Below are 16499 nucleotides of genomic sequence, written 5' to 3'. Positions count from 1 at the left end.
CAGTAAAAGAAATGGACACAGCGACCCCATTGGATTCAACGGAGACAAAGTGAAGTCAATTAGAAACTCTTACTTCCTGGGGGTCGAGCGTACTGCGCAGACTCAAACTGAGCTTGACGACGTAGATGTGACGTGAGCAACCCATCTGTCTTCTAGTAGCTGTGCCAAGAGAAATCTGAATCATTCCCTTCCGAATCTTGCAGAGACGGAGAGTGTGAGTAGGAGCTGTCCATGAGATAGGAGCAGGAGAAACTTTTAGTAGGTATTCTGATTAATTATTTTGTCACTTTGCCTCCACGTCCCCCCGATTGCGCACGAGCTTCTCCTCCTGTCCATACGGTAATCTCTCTACTGTGCGACAGAGAGTCGCGTGATTATGACGCAATCGTTAGCCTATTTTTACAAAAATTGCTTCTACGGGGCCATAACGGAAGCTACAAGGTAATGAAGCCTTTTATACATTTTCGTGTTTCTTTAGAAATAAATAATGGACAAATGGAGTCTTTAAACGCCTCAGATGTAAAGTTATTCGCTGTCCAAGTGACGCCAAAATGAATGGGAGTCAATGGGATGCTAACAGCAGGTGGGGGTCCGCTAGCCAATGACGGCGCCCGGGGGTACCTTCAAAATAATAGAAAACCCTGCCCCCCTGTTTGAGATACGTTTTCTCTTGTTTGGTGGGTGTGTCAGAACTGCAGTCCAATCAGCAGCAACATGTAGCCTATATAAATCACGCGGTATTAAAGTGAACTCGCACAATGGGTTCAAGGAAAGTCATTTACAAATGTGTTCGATGCAGCTCGGTGTACGCAACAACTGAGGATATTAGACGACATGTTTGTCGTAACTTTTATTGTAAAAATATAGGATATCAACATAGGCTAATGATGTAGTTGTTTGTATTCTTAGCTTCATTGCAAGTGTATGACATTTGGTATAGAAATAGCCTAAACAATGGTAATTAAGTGCTTTTCCTAAAAATGAGAAGGAAAATACAGGGTATTAAAACAGTAACGTTACAAATAAAGTCAGTAGGCTATGTGAGGATAAATAGATGTGTTTTAGTCTGAATTAGGTAAGATACACAAATCCCTTCACTAGATTGGGATGTTCTCTTTTGTTCTGGGCGGCAAGTGCAGTAACTGTAACATCGGGCATATTTTGTAGTATTAAACACATATTTATACCGACTTCATCAGGCTCCGAAAATTCTTCACAAAGAACACAAAGAATGCCTTCTCAGCTGCCATAGTTGCAACTCTTAAGAGTCTCTTAATATGATATTAAATAATTATCTGAAACAACATTACATGGGGAAGTGGTTGAAAAAATATTTGTCATGATGTAGCCTAAACCAAAATGAACTCAACCTAACCAAACCAGTGTACAGTGTTAAATGCTGTAGTGGGGACCAGTGTCAGTTTTTGACTAAATATCTGGCTAAATCAAGTTGGAAAAGTATTAAATCTTACTTTACTCAGATATTGGGGAGGTGGTTGAAAATATATTTAGGCGGTCTCTGACGTGCCAGGGCGGGAAGTGCCCTGATTGGCTCAAGAGTCTGAGCCGCCTCGCCATAGGTTCGTGCAGCATTTGCTGCAGCACAGCCAATGACCGCTCTAGACTCTAGACCGCAACTTTACTGCGTCACAAAAAAATTGGCTTCAATATTCTCGAGAAAAGGAGTTTTCCCGTAATATACGAGACCTCTCGGAACACAAATTTAATCGAGAAAGGTCATAACACTTGTATATTGTACTGTTAGTCTAACTGATTTTATTGTTCTCATTTGTAAGTCGCTTTGAATAAAAGCGTCTGCTATATGAATAAATGTAATTAATATAAAAGTCATTATGTGTTCTTCCGCTGTTTATGAAAAGTCATAAGCTCTGCAGAGCTGTCTGCTCTAACGTTACTGAACTCAAGCGAAATGTCATCCGCTCCCTCGAGCAACTAACAGTGACAAGACGTCGTCACTCGCGAAGTTATGGCAACCAAATAACAACAATATATTGTATATAATATATATAATATATTTGCCTATAGGGAAAGTGACAAACAGCGACGAAAGCCGTGACATGAAATCCGCACTCACGGGTCCGTGAAATATGACAGCTAACGTACAGCTTATTGGAAAATACATAGCATTGTGGACACTGAATTTGATTAATTTAACTTAACGTTACTGTTTATAAGACCCCAGACGACACAAGAAATGTTTATGTTCACAAGGTATATGGTTTCAATGTAACTTAGACGGTATAACTAACATTAGCAGAAGCCCGCACTTTTGAGTTTGACGTTCAAATAGTTGTCTGAACTGACTCAAACAGTGATTAAAATGCCGTAACTTAATTTTCATTATATAAGAGGATGGCAGACACACACACGAGACCAAAATTGGCAAAATGCAAACTTAATAATGCACAGCTAGCTAGAAGCTAGCGCTAAACCACTAAGTGAACATTCTAAAGTTGTCCTAATATCAAACAACGTCATTACAATCATTAGTATACAGTGATTTAAAAACCAATGTTTACGTGAATGTCGCAATATATCAATAAATCAATATACTTACTCAAAAGAGGGTTCAACACAACCATGTCACAGCAAAAATATTCTCGACTGATGATATATCGGCTCTTGGTGACGTGCTGTAGTCCAACCGTTGCAGTAAAAGGCGCGTCCGAAGTGCGGATCCGTATGTGATCCGTTCTGGGTCCGCCGATTAAAACCGCAGGCGGGGCCGATCCTGGAGGCGGGGCTGATCCTGTTAGCGCAGCGAAAACGAATCTGACAGTCAGGCGGATCTGGCGGCTTGAGGGCGGGTCCGCCACGGACTCCTTTGCTGTGTGGGTTGCGTCATCAGAACAGTGTGTTCAGCGCATCACCGTTTCTGTTTAAAAAACGTTGTGCAACTTTTGTCGGGGCTGACAGCAGCCCAGATGACGGTCTGACGGTCTTACCGTAATAGCTAGTTTATGCGCGAACAGCGAAATATAGCGGCGGCTAGTTTGACAGTACACTTCGGGGTGGCGGCTGGCTTGACCGCAGTCATTTGGGCTCGAGATAACTCCAGTAGCAAATGTACATTTAACTCGCTTAAACTTTATCATCCAATTACAATCAACACATAAAACACTTCAGAAACATTCCTAAACTCTTTTCACATGAGTATTTTCTCTCATTTCGCTTCAAATTCACATGTCACTCGTTTGTAATCTGATATTTGACTCATTACTACTGCATGCATATGAACAAAACTAACAGTCTTTCTCAGTAACTTACCAAAAATCAACATATACATGTTTGAAACACAGTTTTTAACATTAGTTTCGACCAGTTTTAGAATCGTTTTTGCTCACCTGTAGAATGATAAATGAAACGCTGCCTGTGAGACAGGAGTAACGGTACTGGCTGTAAACTTCGGCAAAGTTGAATTAACTCTGAAGCATCCGGTGTAGTACCTTAGTTCAACTGCGCTAAACGCCCTCCACAGGAGATAATAATAACAGAAACATTTTCTTTACCCACAACAAAGAATGTAACGATGAATGTACCCATCAATAAACGAATGTTGAAGGCATCATTTATGAACAATACAAAATTTTAAAGGGGTGTCCTTTTTTCCCTCTTTTATTTTAACATAGGTACATACATTTTTCAACCTACTACAAAGGACAAAATAAATATTCTACAGCTTGAGGACCTACAATGGATATAAAGTGCCCTCTTAACAAGCTGAAAGAACTTGATTATAGAATTCTTCATAATTACTATAACTGTAACTCTTCTCTTACTAATTTCAAGACATCTCTTCACATTCTGTAACTCTAAACTTGAAACAATATCTCACTTGTTTTTGAATGAAATTATGCAAAGAAGTATCTTGGCTTATTTTCTCAGCTTAAAACAAACATTTTTTTATTTTTGAAACGACAAATGTACTGTTTTTGATTTGGGATTTGGGGACTTAAAGATTAGGATGGCAAAATAAGGGATATCCATTCACATATATATAATAAGGGATATCCAGAGACACATTATTATTAATATAAATGATTCATAAAAATTATTAAAGAAATTAATAATAACATTAATTAGGCTATAATATATTAATCGTAATCAAGTGTGAAGCTCCATCCGGCAAATGTAAGGCGTTTGTCTTGTGTGAACACATGTGCTTGATAAGATGTGGTTTTTGTATAAAACTTTTTCCACACTGATGGCAAGCGAATGGCTTTTCTCCTGTGTGAATTCTCGTGTGTTTCTTCAGATTGTCCTTATGTGCAAAACCAACTCCACACTGAGTGCACTGGTACGGCTTCTCTCCCGTATGAAGTCGCTCATGTACTTTCAGGTTTCCAGACTGAGCGAAACTCTTGTCACAATATGAGCACTTGTAAGGTCTTTCTCCAGTATGAATTACTTGGTGCCGTTTCAGTTGGGCGACTGTAGTAAAGCTCATCCCACATTCAAAGCACACATGATCTCTCACTTCATTGTGTGTTTTCTGGTGTAGTTTAAAACTGATCAGCCATGAAAAGCTCTTTCCACAGAGAGAACACACATAAGGCCTCTCATCTGCATGAACTTTTAGGTGTGATTTTAGATGTGATGATAAAATGAACTTTTTACCACACTGATCACAGTTAAATGCTTTTTCTCCTGAGTGACAGAGAAGATGTTTACTGAGACCTGATGTACGAGTGAAACTCTTTCCACACTGAGTGCATGGATACGGTTTCTCTCCAGTGTGAATTTTCATGTGTCTTTTAAGGTTTCCTTTTTGTCTGAGACTCTTTCCACACTCAGAGCAGGTGTGCAGCTTTTTGGCTTTTGTTCCTTGAGTTGTGAAGGTACGACTTTCCTCCGCTTCATTCAGGTCTTGTCTTCGCTGTTTCACTTCCGTCTGGTCTAAAATAAAAAAATATATTGTGGTTAAAATCAGTTCAAGTGAACTCTGGTGATTTAACAGAAGAAAGCAACAGAGATTAGGTATCAGATCTTTGATGCGCCAAGGTTTAGGTCAGTCATTTACTTGTTCATACAATTAAAATGTGTTTAACAACTTCTTTACAAGATTATAATGCATTTTGCATCTATATACTGCTTATTATTTCACAGTCACCCAGTCTGTTTTACTGAAGCTTTGTTAGTGTTTCTCAGCAGTAAACAATGAAGAATCAAGAATGGACACCAACCTGTTTGTTCCTCAGTATCTTCATGTTTTATTCTGGATGGTTCTGGATCACTCATGTCTTCAATCACCACTTTAATAATCTCCATCTTTAACATAATACAGCACACAGAATTCAGCTGTTTCTGCTTGGATTTCTCCTGTTATTTCTTCTCAGGACCATCTTCTTCTTTAACGTTTTATGATAGTTTGTAAACCGCTTTAAGGTGCATTTGCGCCACCTATTGGAGTGTAGTATTGAGTTTGGAAAAAGGGAATTTTGTAATTCTGGCCTTATTTTAATGTAAGTGCATTATATACTTTAAATTTCTTCAAGGCATTATATATGTAAATCTAAAGCAGAGGCATTACTCAACATTTAAACTTAAAATAATACTGAAGAAACCCTGACACATATGCTAACAATTAAAAACAATACAGACTTGTGCAATATAGCAGACTGTGGCAATTGTTGGTATATCTTTGTGGGTCCAGTGGATGTACACGTGAAAGTCGTGTTACAACCATCCACATTTGGTCGGTCATGAGATTTCAAATTTGTTATATATGTATATACTGAAGTGAAAGTTTGGAGTGAATTTTAAAAATCAAATTAAAAAGGGAAATATGCTGATTCAGATTACATGTTTTGGATTAAAATGGCTACAAATGAAACAATAAAACAGTGTTTGTTGAATAGGCTATCAATTTTTATATATATATTTGCACAAACAACTTAATGCAGCAGACAAGATGTTTTATTTCTTATTTCATGTACAATCAGAACACTATATAGTACACATTGATAGACTAACAACAGATGGCATCAATTTATCCTGGACATACAAATCCCAGCCCACAAGCAAGCCTGACAGAGTTTGCAATAAAAATACTTTATTTAGCCTAATTTAGATAACCTCTGCGTTCAAACCACAGAAATGTGAAAAGGGTCAATTTCAGCAACTTCTAAGATGGGAGAAACTGCTTTTTCTGGGAGTAAAGAAACCTCCTGATTGGGTGAAACTCTTCCCATACAAGCAGTGGTACGGTCTCTCGACAGTCTATGGTGGTTGCAATGAAGTCGCTCGTGTTTTTTCAAGGTTCCTGACCGAGTGAAACTTTTGTCACAATGTGTACACGTAAAAGGTCTTTCTCCAGAGTGAACACGCAGATGACAGCTAAGACTTGATTTATGTGCGAAACCCTTTCCACACTGAGGACAGGAGTATGATTTCTCTCCAGGACAAACACGTAAGTGTATCTTAAGTTTGTATTCAGTTGTGAAGCTCCATCCGCACTGAGGGCAAACGTAAGGCTTTTGATTAGTATGAGTACTTATGTGCTTGATAAGATGTGGTTTTTGTATGAAGCTTTTCCCACACTGATGGCAAGCGAATGGCTTTTCTCCAGTGTGAATTTTTGTGTGTTTCTTCAGACTGTCTTTACGTGCAAAACCAACTCCACACTGAGTGCACTGATACGGCTTCTCTCCAGTATGAATTCGCTCGTGCACTTTCAGGTTTCCAGACACAGTGTAACTCTTGTCACAATATGAGCACTTGTAAGGTCTTTCTCCGGTATGAATTCTTTGGTGCTGTTTCAGATGGTCATCTCTTGTAAAGCTCATCCCACACTCACAACATATATAATCTCTGACTTCATTATGTGTTTTCTGGTGCAGTTTAAAACAGTCCAGTCGTGAAAAACTCTTTCCACAGAGAGAACACACATAAGGCTTCTCATCTGAATGAACTTTCAGGTGTTGTTTTAGATGTGATGACGAAATGAACTTTCTACCACACTGATCACAGTTAAATGGCTTTTCTCCAGAGTGAAGGAGCAGATGATTCCTGAGACCTGACGCTTGAGTAAAACTCTTCTCACACTGAGTGCATGGATACGGTTTCTCTCCAGTGTGAACTCTTATGTGTTTGTTAAGGTTTTTTTTTTGTGTGAAACTCTTTCCACACTGAGAGCAGGAGTGCAGCTTTTTGGCTTTTGATCCTTGAGTTGTGAAGGAACGACTTTCCAACGCTTCATTCAGGTCTGGTCTTTGCTGTTTCACTTCCATCCAGTCTAAGATACAAATATTATGTGGTTAAATATCAGTTCAAGTGAAATCTGATTTAACAGAAGTAAGCCAACAGAGATCAGGTATTGGATCTGTGATGCGTCAAAGTTTAGTTCTGTCATTCATTTGTTAATACAATTAAAATGTTTTTGACAATTTCTATACAAGATTATGATAATATAAATGAATCTGTGTCATTTATCATCTATAAACTGCTTATTACTATATCACAGCCACCCAATCTGTTGAACTTGAAGCTTTATTTGTGTTTAATAAAGTCAACAAAGAAGAATCAAGAATGGACACCAACCTATTTGTTCCTCAGTATCTTCATGTTTTATTCTGGATGTTTCTGGATCACTCATGTCTTCAATCTCCACTTTAATAATCTCCATCTTTATTATAGTACGGCACACAGAATTCAGCTGTTTCTGCTTGGATTTCTCCAGTCATTTCTTCTCAGAACGACCATCTTCTTCTTTTACGTTTTATGATAGTTTGTAAACTGCTTTAAGGTGCATTTGCGCCACCTATTGGAGTGTAGTATTGAGGTTTGGAAAAATTCTGGCCTGCTGATTTTTATTTAAGTGCATCATATAGTTTACATTTCATCAAGGCATTATGTAAGATAATTTAAGGCATTCATGCATATTTAGACTTAAAATAATACTGAAACATATGCTAACAATTATAAACAATACAGACGTGCAACTAGTAGACTGTGGCAAATGTTGGCCCAGTCTTTGTGGGTCCAGTCAGTGGATGTACGTATCAGCCATGATAAGTTAAAGTTTGTTGTAAATGTTAAAAATCAAATTAAACAAGGACATTTTCTGATCCAGATTACACATTTTATCATTTAACTTGGATAAAAATGCTCACAAATCAAAGAATAAAACAGTGGTTGTTTTATATTCAAAATTGTTTTATATTTGCAAGAACAACTTAATGCAGTGGACAAGATGTTTTTTTATCATAATTTCATATGCAATCAGAACACTATATAGTAGACTTTAATGGACTAACTAGTCATAAGCAGATGGCATCAATTTATCATGGACACACAACCTAGCTTGAAAAAATTGCAAATTAAAAAAACATTACATGGCAAGCTTTTTTGGCAAAACTCTTACCACGATCATAGGGCAGGTCACCCATTTGTCTATATAGCAGGAAAAGGTCAGAAATAAGCATAGAAAAGGCACACAGATGTCACCTTAAACCCAGACTGTTTGAAAAGTTGGTGGTAGAGGTATGGTGGAATGAAAACAAAAGTTTATAAGCAGTTGTACACACCAAAATATTCTTTGCATTCAAAATAGGTTCAGATAGATTTCAGCCGAGTGATATCACTCTAAAAAATGCTGGGTTGTTTTAACCCAATGTTGGGTTAAATATGGACTAACCCAGCGTTGGGTTAAAAAATGCAGTTTAAAAATGGACAAATTGCATTTTGGACTAAATCAAAAATGGACAAAAATGCAATTAAAAAATGGACAAATTGCATTGGTTACATTAAAAATGTAACCCAACGGCTGGGTCTGTCCATTTTTAAATAGCATTTTTTAACCCAACGTTGGGTTAGTCCATATTTGACCCAACATTGGGTTAAAACAACCCAGCATTTTTTTGAGTGTACTGCACTGAAAGGCCAATGTTAAATTGTCACATTTCTCCTCCGCTTCATTCAGTTTGTGTCTTTGCTCAACCACTTCTATCTGGCAAAAAAAAAAAAAAAAAAATATATAGGTAACACTTTACAATAAGGGTGCACTAATATGCATTAATTAATGCTTAACTAATGCACAGATAATCATGTGTATGACTCATGAAGAACTAAACCATTAATTAATTATTACTGCATCAGTAACTAATTAAGATTCTAAATGATTAATAGATTAAGTAATATATGAATTGTTAATTAAATGTGTCATAATGTATTAATTCCTTAATAACATTTTAACTAATAGTGTAAATTAATGCGTTAATTACCACAATGGGTTGAAGTCATGTACTTCAACTTCGACTTGTCTGCTTTAATTAATCATTAGCTAATGATTTGCAAATGTATCATTATGTTATGACTTTACTTGTTGAGGCACATGACCCTCTCACAGAGGGATGCTCAGCTGTCGTTATTAAGTGAGTTTGGAGTAAACGCATGTTATTAAATGTTGTCTGTTGTTGGACAAGAGGTTCATAAATGCTTCTCATGTTTTGGAAAGATGTTTGACGCGTGTTGCTTTTTCAAATGCACGTTATAAGTGACTCAAACTCACAGTGCTTTCAGATGGAGCAGCGTTTACAGAGCCGTACATCAATGACAAGCTACACATACAAAAAATAATCGAATAATTGAAAACAATTATTTCAAAATCGAGATAAGCCAACTCGATTTAAGTGTGATTTCATGTAAATTGCGATTAATCGTGCAGCCCTAGTAGAGGCTGACGTCAACTTGGGGACGACTGACGGAGGCGGAGCTGATGGACCCCAGAGCGCAAGACGGAGAACGATGGAGACGAGACGAGCTGGCACAGGAGGCCTGGGCGATGCCGCATCGATGAGCGTCTGAGGTGGAGCCAGATTCCCTGAGGACTGAGGCGATGCCGGTGTGATGGAGGACTGAGGCGTACCTGAAGGGAAGGAGGAGCCCGTTGCAGCCGTAAGGGTGGAGGAACTGAGCGTAGCGGAAGATCCGCAAGTCCATGTGACGACTGACCAAGGGGGAACTGGTGGGATGAGCGAACCCGGTAGAGTTGAAAGGCAGAGGGTGTCTGGTGGAGCCGAAGGTGGGAGGAGCCATGGTGGAGCCGACAGATCGAGGTGATCTGAGGCCGGAGGCGAAGCCACAAGATGAAGACAAACAAACTAAAAGTCCATGAAAGGGACACTAAAGCCGCTTTTCCACCGAAATTACCCGGAACAATTTGTCCCAGGAACTTTTTTCCCAGGAACCTTTTTTTGCCCCAGACCGGTTGCTTTCTGCGTTTACACCGCGGTCTAAAGTACCGGGAAGGTAAACTGCGCGCAACTGCTCCTCCCAGTCTGCGACGGACAGTAATCAGTTTTGAGCGCCACATTTATAAGTATGGAGGAGATTCAAACTGTGCTGCAGTTATTGGTTTACTAACGAGGTAGGCTAATTAACATAACAAAATAGACGAGCACTGATACTAAAGCGTGTTCAGAAAGCTCGTGTGCGTATAAAATTAGACAAGGTACGTTGTGAGATGACTGGGACGAACGCGCAAAAATTTCCTTTTGCGCAAATACTCTTAAAAAAAGCCTGAACCCCGTCTATCAATCATAAATAGTGACAGTCTTGTAAATAGTTGTTTGTTACCAACCTCAAAGCGCTATTTCAATCCTGTTATAGTAAATTTGTAACATGGTTTGCCTTGCAATAGATGACAATGTGTAAACATAATGACTTAATATTAAAAGCTGTGGCAGAAAAGAGACGAGCACTGATAAAGCGTGTTCAGAGCTCGTAATGCTAACGTTAGATATAAAATTGTATGTTATCAGCTATTGCGGACATTGGCCGTGAGATGGCTGTGACGAACGCGCAGAAAGTTTCCTCTTCCACAAATACCCAAATAATAAAGCCTGAAACTCGTCGCCAGTCCCCCAGTTTTTTTTATTAAATTCCATATTTGCAGACAGACAACTTTACTGCATGAAGCCACTTTTTAAAAGGGAGGTTAAAAATAAAGAAAATGCTGCGTGGAGTCATCCAACCAAAATGCGGCGTGAACACAACCAATCAGCTTGTGCAGCGCACAAGTCCCACCCCTGAAAGTTCCTGAACTTTGAAAAAGTACTACCTCGTGAGCAGGGACTATCGGAGGGGGAAATATTTACCCGGAACTTCATTTAGACCCTGGTTCCTGCGGTGTAAACACATCGAGTACCAGCCCAAAGTTCCTAGTTCCTGGGGAAAGTTCCTGCGGTGGAAACGCGGCTTAACTGAACATAAACCTGATGTTTATAGAATGATTGGATGCAAATAGAATGTTTCCACTCATGAATGTGATTTAAACTATATAACTCATTCTTTGTGTTCAGTAAATAGATTAATCAAGACAAAATGTTGATTCTGTTTTATTTCTCATAACTGCATGTACTATCAGAAGACAATATAGTACATTTTGTAAATTACATGAATATATCTAAAGAAAAACCTATTTAGCACACAACCCATTCAAACATACAATGACTTATTTACACTGTAAGAGTTGTTGACTGGTGAAGTTTCAACTCAGTCTTTCTAGTTTTCCAAGCTTTTGACCAAATTCACAAAATTAAACTGATACTGTTTAGTATAAACTCTCACACATTTACTTGAATGTATTTACAATGATACATTGCAACATTTTTTCATATGAGTGGAAAGGCTTGACAAATGTTTAAAATCACTCCCACACTGAGTGCACTGGTACGGCTTCTCTCCAGTATGAAGTCGCTCGTGTGATTTCAGGTGCAGAGACTGAGTGAAACTCTTGTCACAATATGAGCACTTGTAAGGTCTTTCTCCAGTATGAGTTCTTTGGTGCAGTTTCAGATTGGCAGCTCTAATAAAGGTCTTCCCACAGTCACTACATAAATGATCTCTCACTTCATTATGCGTTTTCTGACAACACACATGATCTTTCACTTCATTATGTATTTTCTGGTGCTGTTTAAAACATTTTAGCCATAAAAAACTCTTTCCACAGAGAGAACACACATAAGGCCTCTCGTCTGAATGAACTTTCAGGTGTTGTTTTAGATGTGATGATGAAATAAACTTTTTACCACACTGATCACAGTTAAATGGCTTTTCTCCAGAGTGAACGCGCAGATGATATTTGAGATCAGTTTTACATTTGAAACTCTCTCCACACTGAGTGCACTGGTACGGCTTCTCTCCCGTATGAAGTCGCTCATGCGATTTCAGGTTTTCAGAACGACAGAAACTCTTGTCACAATATGAGCACTTGTAAGGTTTTTCTCCAGTATGAATTCTTTGGTGATTTTTCAAATGGGAAGTTGTAGTAAAGCTCTTCCCACAGTCAAAGCACACATGATCTCTCACTTCATCGTGTGTTTTCTGGTGGAGTTTAAAATGACGCAGCCATAAAAAACTCTTTCCACAGAGAGAACACACATAAGGCCTCTCACCTGAATGAACTATCATGTGTCGTTTTAGATTTGATGATGAATGAAAATCTTTACCGCACTGATCACAGTTGAATGGTTTTTCTCCAGAGTGAATGTGCAGATGATTACTGAGAGTTGATGCTTGAGAAAAACTCTTTCCACACTGAGTGCATGGATACGGTTTCTCTCCCGTATGAATTCTTATGTGTGCTTTAAGGTGTCCTTTTTGACTGAAACTCTTTCCACACTGAGGACAGGTGTGCAGCTTATTAGTTTTGATGCTCTGCTGTTCCTCCTCTGCTTCATTCAGTTCATGTTTTTGCAGTTTCATCTCCATCCAGTCTAAAGTAAAAAATATTATGTGGTTAAAATAAGTTCAAGTGAACTCTGATTTAACAGAAGAAAGAAACAGAGTATCAAGTATAAGATCTTTGATGTGTTAGTTCCGTCATTTTCATGCTAATCTGTTTAAAATGTATTAATAAAAGCCATTCAAGATTATGATCATTTAGATGTATTTTGTGTCTCATTTATCATATCTAATGTGTTCATTATTTCATAGCCACCAGCAAATCTTTGTTTCTCAGCAGTCAACAATGAAGAATCAAGAATGGACACCAACCTATTTGTTCCTCAGTATCTTCATGTTTTATTCTGGATGGTTCTGGATCCCTCATGTCTTCAATCTCCTCTTTAATAAACTCCATCTTTAACAGTCACACAGATTTCAGCTGCTACTCCTGGAGTTTGTCCTTCTCTTGTAGGATGATGGGAATATTCCCAGTATTTATTGGTGAATTGTTGTGTGAGGGGCTTCACTGCAGGTGTGAACTGTGATCACTGTGTGATACTGACGCCCACAGGACCAGATCTGGAAAAATCAAAAAGAAGTTACTGAATTTATACTGGATTACTTTAAAGGAGACCTGTTATGCAAAATTCACTAAAACTCCACATCAACTACATAAATTCATCAATTAACCATTCAGACACATTCTGTTGCATTCTACATGTTGTCATTTCTTCTCGAGTCTCTCCATCATTGTCCGACTCCGGTCTGAACATCACTGAACACCACTACTGACAGTTCACCGCCCAAAAGTGGCAATTTTAACACGCTATAAAAAATAATCTGCGGGGTATTTTGAGCTAAAACTTCACATACTAGGGACATTATAGACTTATTTTACATCTTGTAAAAAAGGTGCATAATAGGTCCCCTTTAACAGCAAGCTAGGGCAGCAACTAATGATTAATTTGATAATCAATTAGTTGGCCGATTATTTCTTTGATTAATCAGATAAAAAGCCACATTTTCATTTTATTTTATTTTAATGACAATACACACTTTTCCCACATCCTGCCCAATGCTGTACTTAAAACAAATGTGCCAAATGAATGCTATGAAAACATGTATAGTGATCTATGCTAATAAAGAAAACTAAAACACAAACTCAGTGTTAACAGATTAGAGGGATGCTCTGCAGGAACACACACATTCACTCCTGTCTTACTGTCATTTCGTCATACAGGCTGAAAATGTAAGAAACGTCTTCCATTTATATTTAATTGCACAATGTTTAAAGTTGTGTTTAAACTTCTCAAGTCGCTTCAGGACATGCAGATGATGATACATACCACCAAATTTTGTGCTGATATGTCAAATCGTTTAAAAGATATGGCAATTTATGACAAAATTCAAAATGTCAGCCCGATGGTTCGTCCAAACCTGGCAAAATAAGTAGCCTAACTGATGAACTTTGCAACACTGCACTACTGATCTAAATTAAATTAATATAAAACCAAACAGATTTGAATAATGACTATGTTTTCTTTTTTTAGAGCTGCTTTACAGCTGAATTTGCACTTGTTTCATATCTGTAAAACTTTGATATTAACACATATTTTTTTTCTGGCTAAATTTGTGAAGCAGCTTTGACAGTAAGAAATAAAGATGATTTGACTTGGTTTCTAGGAATCTTAATACGATAAAACCAATATCAAATGTCAGTAAGCCAGTAAGACGATGTTATTATTTTTTTTTTTTTTAATTGCTTACAATTTCTGACACTTCAAAAACAGGCACAGAACATGCACATCTCTTGGAAAAGCAAACACTTAATTAAAAAATATATATATATTTAATTACTATACTTATACAAATAATTGTTGTAAAATACATTAAAAAAATTCTATGTGATTTCTAAGTGATCAAATTGGGTAAGTTTACACTAAACAAAAATGCAAGGGGGTAAAAGGTATTCATTTATTTCACAAATCATTGAGCTCTGATTTCTAAATGAACAAATTATGATTAAGCGTTTTCACACATGATATTGGGCATTAAAAAGGCAGTGTTTCACAAAAGAGCAGTTAGTTGTAAATTATATTTAGTCTAAAGGATGATAAGTAATGTAGAGAACCACCTATTTTTTATTTCCACATTTACTTTGTACACGGTCCGTCACTCCGTTGCTACAAATTGAAGGTGCATTATTAAAACATATTTACCGTGATTTGTTAGTTCTACGTTCTAATACTTTTCAAATAAGGTACATTTTTGCAGGTATAATTATTCACTTAAAACCTATTGACATTTTTCGCGGCTGAATATCTGTAGAATATATCTAACATCCAACGTCAAACCAGCTGAATCACATCACACTCCAGTTAGTCCTTTTTGCAACATGATTCAATTAAAATCCCAGCGCTACATACCTGTCATGCTGGAGACCTTTTACCAGATATGAATGCATCCAGATGTCATTTAATAATTCTTTAAGTAAATAATCCAGTAGCTTCTCTCTCCGTGACAACAAAAGCAAACTACTTCTTTTTCATTTCATAGCGGTTGACAGACCAGCTTTCGGTGCATTACCGCCACCAACTGAACTGGAGTGTGGAGCATTGATGAGAAATGAGAAAAAAACAAAACAATATTCTTACATCAATTCCTGTTTCCTTCAAAACCCTCAAAAATTGCATATTGAATAGGAATTTTTTAGCCAGAAGATTTTCGTAATGATAGTGTATTATGTTCCGTTTCCAGCAGCTTATCCTTTAATACATGTCTTTCATTTTTATATGCTATAAGAACATGTTCAACTGTTTCTGGTTCATTACACTTATTGCACTTCCCTGTACAATGTTTATTGATTTTATGTAAATTGGCATTTAATGCTGTGTGTCCTGTCCTATGCGAAGATTCTTCTTTTATTCCTAATATTGAAACCCAATCTCCTTTTCCCACTTTTTTCTGAATCTGAAACAGGTGTCTCCCCTTCATCTCTCGTTCCCAACACTTCTGCCAGATGTCATTTGCTGCCTTATGAATGCAGGTCTTAGCTTCTGATTTATTCATATTAGTATGAATCTTTACATTACTGGCTAAATAATCCTTATTCGTGCAACCCACCCTTAAAGTGCCTTAATGTAGCCTACTAAAACAGTTTATTGTAACACGCAACACGGTTTATTGGTTTTTGAAGGAAAAAAACTCTTAACGAGAAACCTTGTGTTGTATTAATATTCTGTGTTCATTTGCTTGCTTGTACAAAGTATGCATAATCAATAAGGTGTACATTGAATTTGGTCTTTTAATATCACTGCCTTACTACAAACCAGGTAAAAATGACAAGAACCAATGAGGTTCATTCTCGTGTTACGCAGTACATTTGAGTTTCAGCGAGAACCAATGAGGTTCATTCTCGCACGTTTGAGCTTCCACAAGAACCATTGAGGTTACATTGGTTACATTGAACACTTGAAAAGAGTTCCAAATAGTAGATTAGTTTATATTACATTTTAATCAGCATCATAAACAAGTGATATCTGACTAAATTGGCCCCTGACAGAAAGGCTTGTATAGGAGTCAATAGATGTAACCGGTTACACCATTTGACATTTCAGTTAAAAATAGCCCACCAATGGAGGAAAGCCTTGTTTTGCCCAACAGGTAAGCGTTCCTATAATGGTGGACATCATGTGAAAACTATGAATACAGCGATTATTTCCTTGAGTACGCTCCCAGCACTCATGAAATAGATATCTTGTAGGGTGTGATTCCTTATGCCCTTTTAATGTGATCCAGTATACCATAGACAA

General features: G+C 37.5%; 3 protein-coding genes across 5 annotated transcripts in view; all 3 read right to left on the bottom strand.

The window, feature by feature from the left end:
* LOC311296621 (alpha-2-macroglobulin-like) overlaps nt 1–2947 on the bottom strand; it is a 34025-nt gene extending 31078 nt beyond the window's left edge. Inside the window, exon 1 of the mRNA XM_084418466.1 lies at nt 2579–2947. The gene's annotated coding sequence lies outside the window, so the exon portion shown is untranslated. The remainder of the gene's footprint in view (nt 1–2578) is intronic.
* Nucleotides 2948–5873: 2926 nt separating this feature from the next.
* LOC311296639 (uncharacterized protein) lies at nt 5874–15249 on the bottom strand. Of its 2 annotated transcripts, XM_084418509.1 has the most exons (3): nt 15114–15249; nt 13018–13266; nt 5880–7255 (listed from the first exon to the last, which is right to left on the bottom strand). In XM_084418509.1, exons 2-3 carry the CDS (start codon nt 13100–13102, stop codon nt 6105–6107), a joined length of 1236 nt encoding a protein of 411 aa, XP_084274635.1. In that variant the 5' UTR covers nt 13103–13266; nt 15114–15249; the 3' UTR covers nt 5880–6104. The 2 variants fall into 2 exon arrangements, with proteins under 2 accessions (XP_084274636.1, XP_084274635.1); XM_084418510.1 differs by lacking the exons at nt 13018–13266; nt 15114–15249 and adding an exon at nt 7561–7745 and having other exon boundaries at nt 5874–7255.
* Nucleotides 11345–16499, bottom strand: part of LOC311296638 (uncharacterized protein) — a 121844-nt gene continuing 116689 nt past the window's right edge. For both annotated transcript variants that reach the window (XM_084418504.1, XM_084418503.1), the window contains exon 3: nt 11345–12737. In XM_084418504.1, the coding sequence (XP_084274630.1) occupies nt 11608–12737 (1130 nt within the window). In that variant the 3' untranslated portion in view covers nt 11345–11607. The remainder of the gene's footprint in view (nt 12738–16499) is intronic.

Source organism: Rutilus rutilus (genome assembly GCF_951802725.1).
Source record: "Rutilus rutilus genome assembly, chromosome: 9".
Classification (NCBI taxonomy): Eukaryota; Metazoa; Chordata; class Actinopteri; order Cypriniformes; family Leuciscidae; genus Rutilus; species Rutilus rutilus.
The sequence above is the reverse complement of the archived record's forward strand: the minus strand, read 5'-3'. Positions and strand labels throughout refer to the sequence as shown.

Excerpts from the sequence above, each read along its gene's own strand:
- LOC311296639 (XM_084418509.1), bottom strand. The coding sequence starts at position 13,102 with ATGGAGTTTATTAAAGAGGAGATTGAAGACATGAGGGATCCAGAACCA. Across the intron at positions 7,256-13,017 it reads AGATACTGAGGAACAAATAG|ACTGGATGGAAGTGAAACAG; the intron begins GTTGGTGTCCAT and ends TTTGTATCTTAG.